General features: G+C 34.4%; 1 protein-coding gene across 2 annotated transcripts in view; it reads right to left on the bottom strand.

The window, feature by feature from the left end:
* Nucleotides 1-16,248, bottom strand: part of ANKS6 (ankyrin repeat and sterile alpha motif domain containing 6) — a 38,165-nt gene that overhangs the window by 9,748 nt on the left and 12,169 nt on the right. For both annotated transcript variants that reach the window (XM_034411861.3, XM_034411860.3), the window contains exons 3-11: nt 12,077-12,121; nt 11,280-11,484; nt 9,624-9,730; nt 9,400-9,539; nt 8,840-9,044; nt 7,680-7,729; nt 3,901-4,077; nt 3,071-3,236; nt 920-1,086 (exon numbers count right to left, since the gene is read on the bottom strand). In XM_034411861.3, coding sequence (XP_034267752.2) covers nt 920-1,086; nt 3,071-3,236; nt 3,901-4,077; nt 7,680-7,729; nt 8,840-9,044; nt 9,400-9,539; nt 9,624-9,730; nt 11,280-11,484; nt 12,077-12,121 — 1,262 coding nt within the window. The remainder of the gene's footprint in view (nt 1-919; nt 1,087-3,070; nt 3,237-3,900; nt 4,078-7,679; nt 7,730-8,839; nt 9,045-9,399; nt 9,540-9,623; nt 9,731-11,279; nt 11,485-12,076; nt 12,122-16,248) is intronic.

The raw sequence follows: 16,248 nt of genomic DNA, 5'->3' as shown, positions 1-16,248 counted from the left end.
CTTTATTTTAAGCTTTTACTGGACAATAGCTAAATATGATAACCACCCCCCCAAAAAAAAATTCATTTGGTTTATTTAGTTTATGATCATAGACCAAATGATATAAACCGAAAAGAAAAAGGAAGAATATGCCTTACAAATGATGCATGGTTATAAAACCAGACAACTATCTAGGGACAGAATATTTATGTTGCTGGGTCAAAATTTTACTTCTGATCTTGAAAGCAGCATGGCAATAGAACTTAGCTACTGCTGATCAATCAGCAATGGTTGAATACAGAAACAGTCCTGGATAATCTACTAATATACTGCTGAACTATGCTTTCAACAAAGGACTTTATCTGCGCCATCTCTGGCTTTAAGATGCATCTGCAGATTAGTGTCTCTTTACTACTGGCATTATCATTTTGCACACTGTATTAGAACCAAAGTAATGGTTCCTATATCAAAAATGCTGGAAACAATTCTTTAAAATGCAGTAATAAATATATTCATAGTTTAAGATGCCACACACCCTTTGTATAACTGATAGCTTTATTACTACATTTACTGAGAGTTTGATGTAGGGTTAAAGTATCAAGCTTAAACTGAGAGGCTGTGAGATCTAGTCCCACCTTAGACACAAAGGCAGATGGGTGAACTTTGGCCAGTCTCTTTCCCAGCTCTAGGAAGGTAGAAGCCACTTTGAAAACTTGCCAAAAAACTGGAGGGATTAGTCCAGGAATCAACACTGACTTGAAGGCATGCATGCATGCATGCATACATACATACATACATACATACATACATACATACAATTACATAGCAGAGTTACATTTCACCTATAAATGTATATATATATTATATATTGTTTTTCTTAAAAAATCGCTTACAATGCATGTTTGTTTAGTAGTTTTGAGATAAGAATAATAAATGTAACCTTAAGAATATGTCCATTTCCAATGGTCTGTGCATTTTCCACATCAGGAGGACAAGATGAAATTAAGCCTCCTATAATTGGCTGTTGACTTGGTTTTGGTTCAGATATGCCAGCAGCTTTTTTTCTTTGTGCTGCAATTTGAGATAAAACGCTATCCGCGCTACCACCTTAAAATAGATAGGAAGATATTTTAAATTGCAACATACCACACTTTATTCTTCTAATTTAAAAAAAAAACACAATGCTTTAACAAGTAGCATTAAAACAAACTGTTTAACAAAGGCACTTTTTAATTTAAAAGGTATTATTTTAAAGGTGTAACTGAAATGTTCTATTTGAGATAATAATGGCAGCTCAATTATATGTACGTATGTAGGAATGGATTTTAACTATTGTCTAACAATGTGTCATAAACCAAGCAGAATTTACAGGTCCAAGTGCAAGGTGTATTCAGATCCAGAACAGAAATCCAGAATACCAGAATACCAGGTTTGAGAGATAAGAAGCCCACAAAAACTGAGTGGGATAATATTAAGATGAGAAAGGCTTGAAGAGGAAGTTATCAGCAGTTACCAGAGCACATAGAAACAAAGGTCTAAAAAGGCAAATGCTGTATAATTTATGGGTCCACGTTGCTCTAAATAAAAAAGCCAGCCTCTTTTCTTCCCCGTATTAATTAAATGATACAATGTCAACTTGCATTTATCAATTTATTTGGTAACCAGCCTAGCAGAAAGAAAAACTTCTTCTGTGGCCCACTTGGTTTCCATTTTACTGTCATAAGAAACACACAAGCACTGCAGGCTAAAAAAGGAAAAACAGATGATTCGGCGCCTCTTTCAAAAGCTTGCTTGAAAATAAGAAAAAAAGGTGCACACATATAGGTACAAGTAGCTTTGGAGAAGAATGGTCTTTCTTTATAGCTGCAATGGGCAAAAATAAATCGTAACAACAGTAAAGCCACTATCCTAATAGAGTACCTCTCTTGGGTTTTAGAATTTATGTTGGTTATAATTCTGCCAGTATTCACCACCACATGAGTTAATTAGATAAGAGCTTTATACAGATACTCATTTAATGACCACTCATTCAATGACCATTCAAAGTTACAATGGTGCCAAATGAGGACACATACGACCAGCCCTTGTAGCTGCTGCCATTGCAGCATCCCCACAGTCACGATTGCAATGTGGATGCTTGGCACTTGGCTCACAGTTGCGACAGTCACAGTATCTCACCATCACATGATCCCTACTTGTGACCTTCACTGCTAGTTTCTGAGAAGCAGAATCAATGGGGAAACTGAAGGAGGTTGCAAATGAACATCAAATGATGTCATACTTAATGACCACACAGGATTCGCTTAACAATGGCAATTGGAACTGTCAAAATTACAATCATAAATTGGCGCAGTCATGTGACAAGCTTAAATCTATTGGGATACAAAGAAATCAATATATTTTACCTGTAAAAACAGAATGTTAACTCGGTTTTAAATCAACTTAATTCTAATTTTTAATGTAGTCTCTAAAGGAGCACAGTGGCTTATGAGCTTAGAAGGCTAGGCTGATGATTGGCAGCCTTGCGTTCAAGATTGTTGCTGGCATAGAGCGGGGTGAGCTCCCATCACTCACTCCAGCTCCCACTGACCCAGAGGTTTGAAAGCAGGCAACTGCAAGTAGATAAATGAGTACCACTTTGGTGGGCAACTTCACGAGGACACAAAAGGAGCCCCAACTGGGCATCCCCTGGGCAACAGTGATTGTCACCGGCAAATACTTTCACCAAGGAAGCAGTATTAGTAATGTAATCTTTGCTTATCTGGCTGGTCTAGTTAAAGTATTAGGACTATGTACTCTTTTTTCAAAAACAAATACGTACTTCAGAAAATACAGATCTACTAGTGTAGCATTTGTCTACAACTCCTTAATGCAGCTGCATCTTTTCCTGGGATGCAATTGTCATAATCCATAGCTATCTCTTGATCTCATGAAAAATATGTTTCATTAAACTGTTGCAGTCAAATGCTATATATGCATTTACACATACTTCAAATCACCTTTTGGCCTTCATATCCACAGTACTGCCTAGCCATCTCCTATATTATTATATTTAAATTTATATATTTTTACATTTAAAATGTATAGATACCTGATTTATTATGCAGTTCTCCACCATGCCGGCTAACTCCTCCTACGCTGCTGGATCCACCAGAAGAATGAGGTGAATGGTTGAAATTACTTGAATTGCTGGGAGTTGGAGGTCTTCTTACAAAAGTGGATAGTTTAATTGGTCTAGTACCTCTGCTTAAGGATGTCTGGAAAAATACAGTTTAAGTAACTGTTTTCTACTAATATTTATAAAATAAATTCATTTTCACAGAGTTTTAAGCATTCAACAAAACAAAATGAGTAAACTGTAGAATAATAAAAACAAGTTGCATAACATATACATTCATGAAGCTGGTTTTGCAGTTACATTGACAGACAAAACAGCATGATAGTTAAGAATTCTAAATTAAACCTTGGAGAAATGCCAAATCATTTAAAAATTATTTGGGGATTGACGGTGAAATCTTTCTCACGTCTAACTGTAAATGGATCATCAAATGCCAGTATCTTTATAATTTTACAGTCTAAATTTCTGCACTTATTTTATTAATCACAAGAATAACTATTTTAAAAGAATCCAAGATTATAGCACAGAATGCTATATGGGAGTTCTTTTCTACATGCATATTACTTATATTATCTTTGTTTTCTTTTTACATTGTTGTGCAACCTCCAGAATTGTATCCAGGGTGGTTGCCAAATATGGTCATTAATAAATAAATGATGAAAATAAAGTATAGTCAAATTTCAAAGCACAAATTTAATTTATACAGTGTTCTGCATATACAGTGTTTATACAGAACAATGTATTTAAGGAACCCAGAAATTTGACTATTAAACTTTAAATAAAACTTTAAATAAGTCTCTTACTTTGTCAGCACTATTGTCAATGCTCGTAGATCTGTGTGGAAAGCCAAGTCTTGTTTGCTCTTTGTTCTGCGTTCGATCAGAATTCCACAACTCAAAACTTGAAGGTGGCAAGAAAGGTGGAATAACAGCTTTCAATTTGTCATTGGGCAGCCGTGTAAATGGAGCCCCACTTCTTAACTGACCAGGGGAAACCAAAAGGCAACAAAAATTTCAACAGGTAAGATCTTTAAATACAACACTAATAAGAATATAAGTAATTCCTAAATAGTATTTACATGCATCATTGAATATAAATTAATCATATAAAAGTAAAGCTGAATAGATTTTATTCAAAAAGTAAATATTTTTCATTCAGGTTTAATTGTGATAATCTTGGCTGAAAGGGAGACCTAACATGACACTAGGTCAAACAGGTTTAATTTTGGAGGATGAGATTATGCTGAAAAGGCTTTGTTCAGTATAGCAGAAACAATTAGATGTACAGTATTACTCTATAAGGCCAAGTTCTGTATCCCTAATTAGGCCTAAGGTTGCATCAAACTTCTACAATAAGCAATAACTACCTGTGGAAGTTTCATCCCAATAGGTTATTCACTAATCCACAATTAAAAATCAAATTGATGAATTTGAAAGAATCAAAGGGGTAAAATAGAAAAGAAAAAAATTGAAAACAATTAGAGCTCCATACAGGAACATTTTTTTCTTTTAGTTTATCCTGGTTTCTGCTCCAAATCTTTGCCTGTTTAGTCACCTTTTCAACTTCATGATACTTACTAAAACAAACAAAAGAAACCCCTTCTTTTTCAATTTCAATGTTTTCACCTTTCAGGCATTCTCAACCTTTTCTCTATGTAATAGTACTTTTCTTAGCTGAATGCTCAAGTTCCAAGTAACTTTTGATAAATTGAGTTTCCTATTTTTTTTTATTTTTATTTTCAAGGCATTCTACTTTGTTTCATTTTATTTATTTTTTCTTAGTGAAGTTTGAACATCACTATTTAGTTAGCATTTTATTTAATTTCCTTCTTAATTGGTCTTCCTGTGGCATGTCTGAAATCCTGATCAGGTAGTCTTCGACCTAGGACCGAAACCTGAGACCGAAACTTTGGTTACTAAGCAGTCATTAAGCGAGACATCACATGACCAGACCCAATTTTATGATCATTTTTACCATGGTTATTAAGCAAATATGGCTTCACCAATTGGCGGAAACCGGCTGGGAAAATCACAAATTGTGAACATGTAATTTCACAACATTGCAAGCAGTCGTAAATGTGAACAGTTGGCCAAGTGCCTGAATTTCAATCACACACCTGCAGGATTTGTTCAACTATCATTAAGTTTGAAGACAGATTGTAAATCATTTTTTCCAAGGCCGTTGTAATCATTATTAAAACAAATGGTCTTAAATTGAAGATTACCTGTACAAGAAACCCCTGTATTCCTTTTTTCTAATCAACAGCACCTACAATATGCTTACCCTTAAATGCCTGTAACAGATTTAATAGATACGAAGATGTTCTCTCTTTTTTCAATCTGTAGGCCATGGCCCATCATATTTGGAACTACATTTCTCCAGTTATATTGGTGGAAGTTTAGGATGGATCAGACTTCAATAATATTATTAAGTTAAGCAGTAATTAAAAGCAAAAATTTCTACTAATTTTAGCTGTCATAACTTTTATATGATGTATCTATTTTGCTTAGTAGTTCATTTTATAGTGCCTTTCTGTATAAACAAATTAGAGTATAGCTATATATATATATATATATATACCAATTAGAGACATTATTCTGTAACGTCTACCAGTTCAACTAGGTTTTCTACAAGCCCAAGCACTCAAAAATTAACCACTTTTATCATTTTCAAGAGCATCCTCCTAATTCCCAAAACTGAAGTCATTTGGCATTCATTTACTCAATGATCGTTTGGAAGACATCATTCAATCCAGTATTAATTAAATTCAGCATTTAGAACTGGGTTTTTCCAAATACAAGTTGGAGTCATTACAGATTCCAAGCCTTGCAATTATGCTTTTGTAGCTCCTCCCATTTAAGTTCCCCACGCTGAAGTAACTGTTCAGGACACTTCCTAATTGAACATTTCTAAAGCAATTTCTCATATACGGATAGAAAGGAAGGGCCATCTGACTCGCTATCAAACCATTTTTTATTTAGTCCATGTTAATTCAAGGAGCAGCAGCATTCTTTCCTCATGATTTGCAGCCATAAACCAGGTTGCTTTTTAACAGTATTACAGTGCACAATTGGAAGAAATGCTTTGGGAAACTATATTAACTGTTCCATTCCAAACAATCTGCAGCATACAGTTGCTTCTTATTCTAATTATAGAAAAGAATACTATATTTTATATGGCTCTTCAACAAAATGATACAGCTGCTATTTCACTGTTGGAATAACAGTAGATATGAAGAAACCACTAGTCTTGTTAAAATGCTAACAATATATTAATCATCATTTTAGACATTGTCTACCCATTTCAGGGAGAAGGCCTCTATTAACATATTAATATTAAGATAATTAACATAATATTAACATAATTAACATAATATTAATATGCAGTCAAATAGTCAAGGAATGGTAACCAATTCCCCCTTCTTCTTTCCTTTTTTAAAATTTTTTTTTTATTAAACAGTTTGTCTTTAAAAACAACACAAAAAACAATCACACATATATAAAAACAAAACACATCAAGACATAACATATTGAACATTACATACCGTCAATGGTAATTTTACAGCATTTTGTATCTACATACACATTTTGCTTTTGTAGTTCTCTATAATATTCATTGTTCTTATCTACACATTTATATTCATTTATATTTACATCTCTTTATTTAATGTTATTCAGGTACTCCAATTTGAGTTTCATCATTAAGTTAAACATTTCTTGTTCTGATTTCCTTCTCTCTTTCTTATTCTAGTGATTATAAGTAGAATTAATCTCCATGATTAAATCATGACTAACAGTAATAGGGAACCTCCTAATATACATAATGACCTTCATGTAAGCTGGTATCTTCCACTATTGACTTTGGAGTTAGGCTACCCATTATATATTTATAAACATAGACACAGTTCGTCACATATATAAACAGTGTACAGGTAGTCCTCATTTAGAGACTGTCTCATTTAGTCACTGTTTGCAGTTATGATAATAATAAAAAATAATTTTGTGACCAATCCTTATATTTAAGACAACTACATATCTGTAAAGCAAAGAAAGGCTGATGAAAGATCATAAATGTGTTCATGATTTCACTTAGTGACCACTTAACAACTGAGTTGTTGGTTCCAACTGCGGTCACTAAACAAAGACTACCTGCAAGTAGGTATAGAAAAGCATGGAGACAGACTTGAAGAAGGAACGCAATTACTAAAGACTAGCTTAGATCTGATAGAGACAAAGGGGTGAGAAAGAAGTTGAAAACTGTCCTACCTACAGTAGATTCTCTTGGCTATAAGATGGGGACAGAGAAACTCCATGGGCTTTCAAGGTTCTGTTATTATACTACATCAAAAGAGTTCCAAGTGTCATTGTATAGTCAACTTTGTCACCTGGTTCATCTTGTTTCCTCACTGTGGCAAAGAACTGACACTTTGAGGGGAGGGGATGTTTATCGTTCCTAATAAGTTGAACTGAAGACACAAAGGGAATGTTTGAACAGGGCTAGTGGTTCCCCTTTGCACAAAGTTACTGGTCAATCTGCCAACATTTGATATTGTATGTTATGGTAGCTGTATAAGGTGACTTACCACCGTGGTCAGAAAATCATCATCTTTTCCAGCCTTGGCAGTGTGGATAACTGAAGGGAAAACATATCCACACCAATGTTAATTGTGCCATTGTAAATCTACAAAATAATCTTTGTTCAAAAAAAGGAGCATATATTACATGCCACTACAATTTCTCCTAGTAATATAATGACTGAATTCAATTAAGAATACAATTCACTGTATTCTATGAATTCCTGTGTTCATTTATACATTAAAAAGATCATCTAAAATATCCACAGAAATCTTCTACAGCCCTAAATATACAGTAGTTTTCTTTTAATTTCTATTGCTTTTAAAAGTACATAGTTACTATAGATGTGCCCTGATCTTACATGGGATTTTCAACATCCCCCCAAACAAAGAACTAATGGGACCCATGCTTATGTAGTATTATGTACTGTTAAGCCACTCACAGTCCCTTCAATCTTTATGTCTAAATTATTATACTTTCACTCTAAATTCAAGACATGGTAGGATAAGATTATCATATCTAAGTTACAAAAATCCATTATGGCAGCAATTATGACTGGTTGGCAGCAAATAATTAGAATTTTCTGGCAACCTGTTTCCATTGTTTATAAGCTAGACACATTGTTATGAAAATATTTATTATTCAATAACCTAATAATTCCCAACTTTTTAACAGGTTTTCATGTAAACATTGGGGTTACATAAACATTTGAAAGGGGCATCTCAAGAGTCAAGGTAATACAAGTGAGCCACCCACTATAGGAGCTTTAAAGCAGCATGTTCTCTGGAAAGACTGCTCAACTGAAAATTATTCCTAGTTTTTTGTACGTGCACCTGTGCACGCAGAAAGTATTTCCATGACCAGTTAGCTGTAATGGCTGTCCATGCATATGTACACACAAAACGTTTGGACAATCTTTGAAATAACTCTACAAATTTTGCAGAATCTTCAGCTGCTATAATGCTTTGAGAAGGGGTTTATGTGCTAAAATGCTTTGTGGAGTGCCCATTCAAATGTTTTGCATAGTCGATTAAGTACATCAAAGTCTGTTAAAAAGAATTTCCAAATCTCCCATTAATCTAAACTTGAAATCTGTTTGATTATGCATGTGGGCACACACAGATATATACACATGCATAAAATGCTTGTAATAGTTAACGTTTATTACCATTAGACTTGCTTTTTGTTGCCCAAGCTGTAGTGGCATCATGATTTACAGTATTATCATTTTGTAATGCAGCCTTCATTGTACAGTCAAATGGGGATTTTGATTCTTCTGGAAAAGGTATAGATTGATTCATGGAAAATCCATGATTTAAGGTTTGGGTCATCTTCAATTTGCGAAATCTGTTGGACATTCTGTTCCACCACGACTAGAAAAGAAAATATAATTCTGTTGTTTTCCTTAGACATATAACTATGGGTGATAATTAGAACACTGATTTGAAATAAATTAATAATTAAGTTTAAGAAATCTACAGAAACTTGGAAAATATTCCTCTGTCCTTCCCTTCTTCCTTTGGCTAACATTCATGTGAATGAAAAGGCCTTAGCTAAGAGCCAGCGGCAATGAAATAAACAGTGACATAGAAAAAGAAGGAAGTATTACTGGGAAAAACTCTGAAATTGTTCCCCAAACTGACAGAATAGCTGAATAGCTGAAGCCTGCTGTCAGATTTCTGTTCAAAATAAAGATTCACTGAAAAGATAAATATATTATTTCTATACCTTCAATCCTCCCTTGTCATCTGGCAACAATGGAATACCTATGGATTGCTTATTTCTGGAAAAGGGTGCAGTTACTTTGCTATTCTGCTTATTCTTTTCTTGCATGCAGGCAGAGGCCAACAACCGCACAAGTTCCGCATCTGCAAAATTCACACAGTTTGGTAAAGTGTTTCTATTCTAACTATAGCAAGACTATGATATACAAGATAAGCACACAGAAGTACCTGGGTCATTCAGCAGCATTATCAGGTCAAAGGCTGTATATCCGTTTTTAGCACGCAGGTTGACATCAGCTCCTTGATTTAATAAATACTTAACAACTTCTTTATTTCTTTAAATAAAACAGAATATAAGCTACATACATATATTAAAGACAGATTATATTAGAAGATGTTACTAGAAATAGGTGACTTCTTCCTACCTCTAATCCCTCTTAAACCATTGTTGATTTTTGTTCTTTATAGAGATAGTCCCCAATTTACAGCCATTCGCTTAGTGAGTGAAGTTACAGTGGCACCGAAAAAAGTGAGTTATGTCTGTTTTGCACACTTACAACTGTTGCAGCATCCCCATGGTCACATGAGCAAAATTCAGCTGCTTGGCAACTGGCTGATGTTTATGACTGTTGCAGTGTCCCGGGGTCATGTGATCGCCTTTTGCACTCTCCCAACAAGCAAAGTCAATGGGGAAGCCAGATTCACTTAACAACCATGTTACTAACTTAACAACTGCAGTGATTCACTTAACAACTGTGCCAAGAAAGGTCATAAATTCACTTAATAACTGTCTTGCTTAGCAACTGAAATTTTGGGCCCAGTTGTGGTTGTAAGTCAAAGACTACCTGTACCTAGTTCTTGTACTAAAAATTTCTGTAGTAGTAAAGAGATCCAGCCACTTAGTGTCACATGTGCATTTCAACTTATCATCAATAATTCTATGGCTTGCTTAAGATATTTCTTGTCCAAACTGATGTTTATAACTTACAGTAGCTCTCATATAATCAGAAAATTAGAATTTTCTGATTATAAATCTATTTATTTGCAGTCAACCACCATCAAATGATTTCTACTTATCGGAAATAATACTCTAACTGCTATTTACAAGATCACTTGTATCAATAACGGTTCTACACTGCATTCTTGCAGTTTTATACAATGCATTTTCACTTGGCCTAAACAGCTTGGTAGCTGATGACTACGTTAACCTGACACATTATCCTTGATTAACTGAAGCATGGGTTTCTCATTTAACTCAGTTGTCAAGCTTCACACAACCCCAAAAACTAACCATACAGGCTGGATTTATACAGCTAATTAGATTAAAAGTAGCTGGCTGATTTGTGATTGTGTTATACAAATTCAGTCATCACAAGCCTCAGCGATTATGTTTAGTATATTTGAATAAAGAAATATATACAATAAGGACCACTACAATAGGAACAATTTCCTTGTATATTTTGTCTGATAAATACAATTTTATCAGAAAAAGGGTAGAAAAACATTCCCTTAAGAAAGGTATCAGATAGATTTGTCCATAGATTGTAACATAAATAACAATGTTGTCTACAAATTCTTCTATGGAGAAAGGAAGAACATATAGTACTACATACATATGACATTGCAGCTGTTAACTACAGAATAACTTAACTTACATGTCACTAAATCACAATTTAATGATAAAATATTAAATAAACCGTCATCTTGGCTTAGTACAATGTATGGACCAAACTAATCCTAAATGTTTATGTAATTGGGTTGCCATCATAAAGAGATTATAATTTCATCCCATGAGACTGGCGGGGGACAATCAAAAGACAATAGTAATTTTATGAAAAAAAAGAAACCTCTCCCAAATCACACTAGCAAAATAAATGTATTTACCCATGATATGTGGCTTGCATTAATGCTGTCCAGCCATGGACATTATCTTGTTTGTCAACGTCTACATTTCTTGAAACAAGTAACTGTATAAGGGGCATCTGTCCAGTAACAGCTGCAATCATCAGGGGAGACGCTCCATCATCATTAATGACATTGGACTGTGCCGGATCTTCATCAATAATTTCTTTCACCAGCTGAAAATTTCCTATCAAGAAAATAACACCAACTTGAAATGTTCAAAAGGAAATATGTTAATTCTAGGTCTTTTATTAGCTATTAATTTATTTTCTATATATTAATATTTACATAGGGGGGTCCCACACAATTTGAGAACTTACTGTTTGAACAGAAGAGGGCTTGTAAAGAATCAACCCTGAATTTTGATAAGGTCTGCGTGCTGGCAGTATGGACTACCCTGAACCTAAGGTCCGCTTGCTGGCATTGATAACCCTGTTCAGATCCTACAGGCAGGCAGAGCAGCTTAGGAAAGAGGGCAGAAGTTACAGGGATCTAAAAAAGAGTAAGAGCCAAAGAAAAAGAGAGATGGATTTAACAGAAAAATCGAAGTGTTCATATGAATGAGGAAAAAGCAGAAGACTAGAAGACAGAGAAGGGAAATAAACTAATGGAACAGAAGGACAGAAAGAATTATACATAACAAGCTACCAAAACTCATTAACCAAAATTCATATAAAGTTTGAAATCTTTGGTTACAAACCACTATTATACTACTAAAGCAACTGCAGAGTCAGATCATAGATTAAAAACCACATGTATTAAAATTATAAAGCTCTTACCCATTTTTAAAGCATGGAAGATATCAGGTTGTTTTTTCTGCTTATCTAGTGAAAGAGGAAATAGATATATGTAAATCATATGGGTGTTACTTATGGTAATACTACAGAAAATACATTAGTACCAGAATTTTAAATAAACTGATTTACTCAACAATCTGCATTTCAACTTTTCAATTCTGAAAGGCAAAAGCAAAGAAAACATTGAATAGTATAATATGAAGATGCTTATTCTTGAGGACTGTCGAAGATACTACAGTCCATTTCTTTCCCTCTTGGCCTCTTAAGATGGCAGTTGTTGGCATTGTGAAAGGAATGTACTGTAGTGGTTTTTCTTTAAATGGAAAGAATACTGAGTATCTCTTAGAATGCAATGTTAAAAACCTTTAGCAACCTAAAAAAATCAGGTATATTTTTCCATTAATTTTTAAAACTTAACAGCTATGTGAAATAATATTAAATTCATTTAGAAATCATATTTATCAGGTCATCTGACTCCAAATACTCTGGTAAGCAAAGAACAAATATCAAGTATGAAAAGAATTCATCAAGAAAAGCAAAATGGTTCACCTAAAGGGAACAATACCCAGCCTCACACACCTTCCCAAGTAAGTCCTCCACTCATCCTAGTCCATGGCCTGGAGGAAGAACTACTGTAAGCCTTCAAGACTCTCTTGAAGGAGACGAGGTAGGTTATTACCTCCTTACCCATTAGGTGTTTAGAACATAGGAAGACAAGGCAAACTATTTATTTATTCTTTATTATTACTGGCAGTCTGTAATTTCAGTCTTCTCTAGCCTAACTGAAATACAAAAGATTGGATCTCCAATTTTTGTGCATGTTCTGTAATAGAATAACATCCCTCCTTTTCTCAATTTTCATTACATTTCCATTTATTGTTGTCATTAAAGTCTTAATGTTTTAAAGTAAGTAATGTTATCTCTGGCTAGTACTGGTAAGGGAGACTACCAAAAAGATATAGTGTTAGATTAGTTTGGATATACAGAAACCCAGGACTAGAGGAATCAGAGAAAATCCATATTTGAATAGTAAGTCTCTTTTCAGGTGTCCCAGGAATAACCTTTGCTAGTAATAATAATGCATATTTAACTTAACTACATTATGAAATATTCAGCTTTAATACAATACATAGAGCCCAGGATAGATCACAGGGTAGATCAAATGGATCAACAGCATGGCAGGTTGGATTCAGAACTGGGTTTCAGGAGGTTCTGACCAGTTCTAGAGAACCGGTAGCGGAAATTTTGAGTAGTTTGGAGAACTGGTAGTAAAAATTCTGACTGGTCCCGCCCCCATCTATTCTCTGTCTCCCAAGTACCAGCTGATCGGGAGGAAATGGGGATTTTGCAGTAACCTTCCTCTGGAGTGGGGTGGGAATGGAGATTTTACAGTATCCTTCCCCTGCCATGCCCAAGCCACACCCACCAAGCCGTGCCATGCCCACCAAGCCACGCCCACAGAACCGGTAGTAAAAAAAATTGAAATCCACCACTGGTGGATTAAAATGACAATATGTCAAAAACCAGAAAAAGATCTCAGTATGACCGATATAAATGTCAATAATCAAAAATTGCTCAAGAACTGTCCATTTTATTATTACAGTATAATTTTCTAGAAGTGTAGCAATATTCCATAACAAGATTGACAAAAGCTAGCTACTATAACATCATGGCTTCAAAACCTAAGGGACTGTTTGGACAAAACTCAAGAAGGAGAAGGAGGAGGAGGAGGAGGAGGAGGAGGAGGAGGAGGAGGAGGAGAAGAAGAAGAAGAGGAGGAGGAGGAGGAGGAGGAGGAGGAGGAGGAGGAGGAGGAGGAGGAGGAGGAGGAGGAGGAGGAGGAGGAGGAGGAGGAGGAGGAAGCTCAGAATCCAGTATTTTTCTATTTTAAAACAGGAGACAAAGGAGAGCTCTCTGTGCATGAGCATATCTGTATATACTCTACAAGTATGAACGAGTTGTATGTGTATCCTACTTTGCTTGCTGCTTTTCTGCATGTACCGGTAACTTTTCTCACAATCTTCTTTGTAGAATTAAGGCACTACAAGCTGATTTATGGCAACAATCTGATTGCTAATTTAAATAATTTATCTGCTTACATTAGTCTGAAACTCATGTTATGTACCTCAAATTAGTTGCACTGTAATTGAGAAATGTAGTAAAGGGACAGTTGTAAATCAATTGTACGGTATTTTAATTGTCCTGGATTTCAATAAACCCATGCAGTCCTAAACTGTTGCTTTCTGTGGTAGTCCTCATTGGGACTAAGATCCTGAGAGTGAGAGGTAAAGTACTTTATGATTACCTTCTCCAAAGGCAAATTCCTACGCAAATTACTCTTATATCATAGTCAAGCAAAACACAAGTTTAGAAATAATTTATATCCAGTTATATAATTTATAACCATATCCAATTATGAGGCCTGATGGTCAAATATTGTTAAAGATTTTTTTCTGATGATAGGCTGTGAAGGTCATAGAATGTTTCCTAATTCAAAGATAAGCAAGCAAATTATTTGTGACCTGAAACCATGTGTTTTTTGAGAGATTAAGCCTTCTGAAGGCTGGAGAACAAAGTGGGTGTAGCCATGGGATACACAAGGGCTGGACAAGATTTCTTTTTTCCCAGATTTGTGGGTGAGGTAATAGAGGTGCTTCTTCATTATTTTTTTTAAAAAACATGCAAAGCTTCTGTTAAGGCTTACATTACAGATTTTATTGTGTTTCTAGCCTTAAAAGGCAGAAAGTGCTCATTTTTAGCAATTGTAGCTGGAAACTGCAAAATCAGAATTTGTGACTGTATATACTGTGATGTTAGGACCTTCTAACTTGTTTAGCTGATTGCACATTATGCAAAAATATTGTCAAGTAAATAGGAATTAATACTAACATTAGTTGAATTATTAACAGACATTGCATATGATATATGCATTAATTTTATTTGAAAACAGCATATGTCTATACGCTGCCTAAACTGAAGGCATTATTCTCCCTTTACTGTACAAAAGTCTAGGAAATGGCAACTTAATTTAATGTTAATAAGTGCAATGAAACTAAGCCCTCCTGCATCTGAGAACAAGACACTGTAGGAAAGAATGTACTTAGTTCTATTCATTATGCTTGGTGCAGAAAATTAACTATCAAAATGAACCCTTAATGGACACTTTTTCTTCTTGGACCCCTGTAGCATATTCACAGATTTCTTTAGCTTGTTAGAAATTAAAACACAATAAATTTCAAATGGTTCTACTAATTCTTATATAGTCATAAGGTTTGCAGTACTTATATTATTTCTAAGGAATGGCATTATATGGAAAATGTAGAGGGAAGCTGAGATTTATATTTTGATTCAATAAATACATGAAACAAATGAATGATTATCTTTTTCTTTAAAAGACAAATATTTGATTGTGTGATTGAAAACAGTATTTACAATTACACAGATTGACATCATAGTCTGCACACGTGGCATTTTCAGTCTCAAAATGACTCTAATCCACAAGTGGTTATTAAACCCTATGATACAAAAACTCCTGTAATTAATCCTTATAATTTCCTATAGGTCATGAATCAATATGATATACAAATTTAAATGTTTGGATGGAATGAAGAATTATAGATTCATATTTTGCCCAGGCAATGGGATATTGAACATTTCAACAAATTCTAGATTATGTCTTATTGAACTAATACCGTAAATAGTTAGATTTACTGGACTCCATTGCATTTATATTCAAAAGGATTGAGTAGATTGTGAGGTTGTTAGAAATGCAATGAGATTAATGAATCACTTAAATAAATGTTTGTACAGTATTCTAAATTGTTATATTTTGGAAGGAAGTTATTGCATATAATGTCAATTCAATTTTGAGATAAGATTTAATATTTTTGGATGTTCATATTCTTTTGAACTATATTTATATTCACCTAGATAAAAGGGGGGTTATTCATGAATTATGAATTAGTCAACATAGTCTTAACCAATAGATATCTCCTCTGGTACCTATTGAGAGGTTCAGCTAACTTTATTATTATTTAAGTTACTTCAAAATAATAGTAAATATAAAACTCACATTCTGCAAAGCAAAGGCATTATCTCAATAAATCCTCTGGTTTTAGTATCTTAGAAAATGAAATGGATAGAAAAACACATGC

This window comes from Pantherophis guttatus, chromosome 3 (genome assembly GCF_059756535.1).
Source record: "Pantherophis guttatus breed Tessera chromosome 3, ASM5975653v1, whole genome shotgun sequence".
NCBI classification, from domain to species: Eukaryota; Metazoa; Chordata; class Lepidosauria; order Squamata; family Colubridae; genus Pantherophis; species Pantherophis guttatus.
This window is presented reverse-complemented; position numbering and strand designations above follow the sequence as displayed.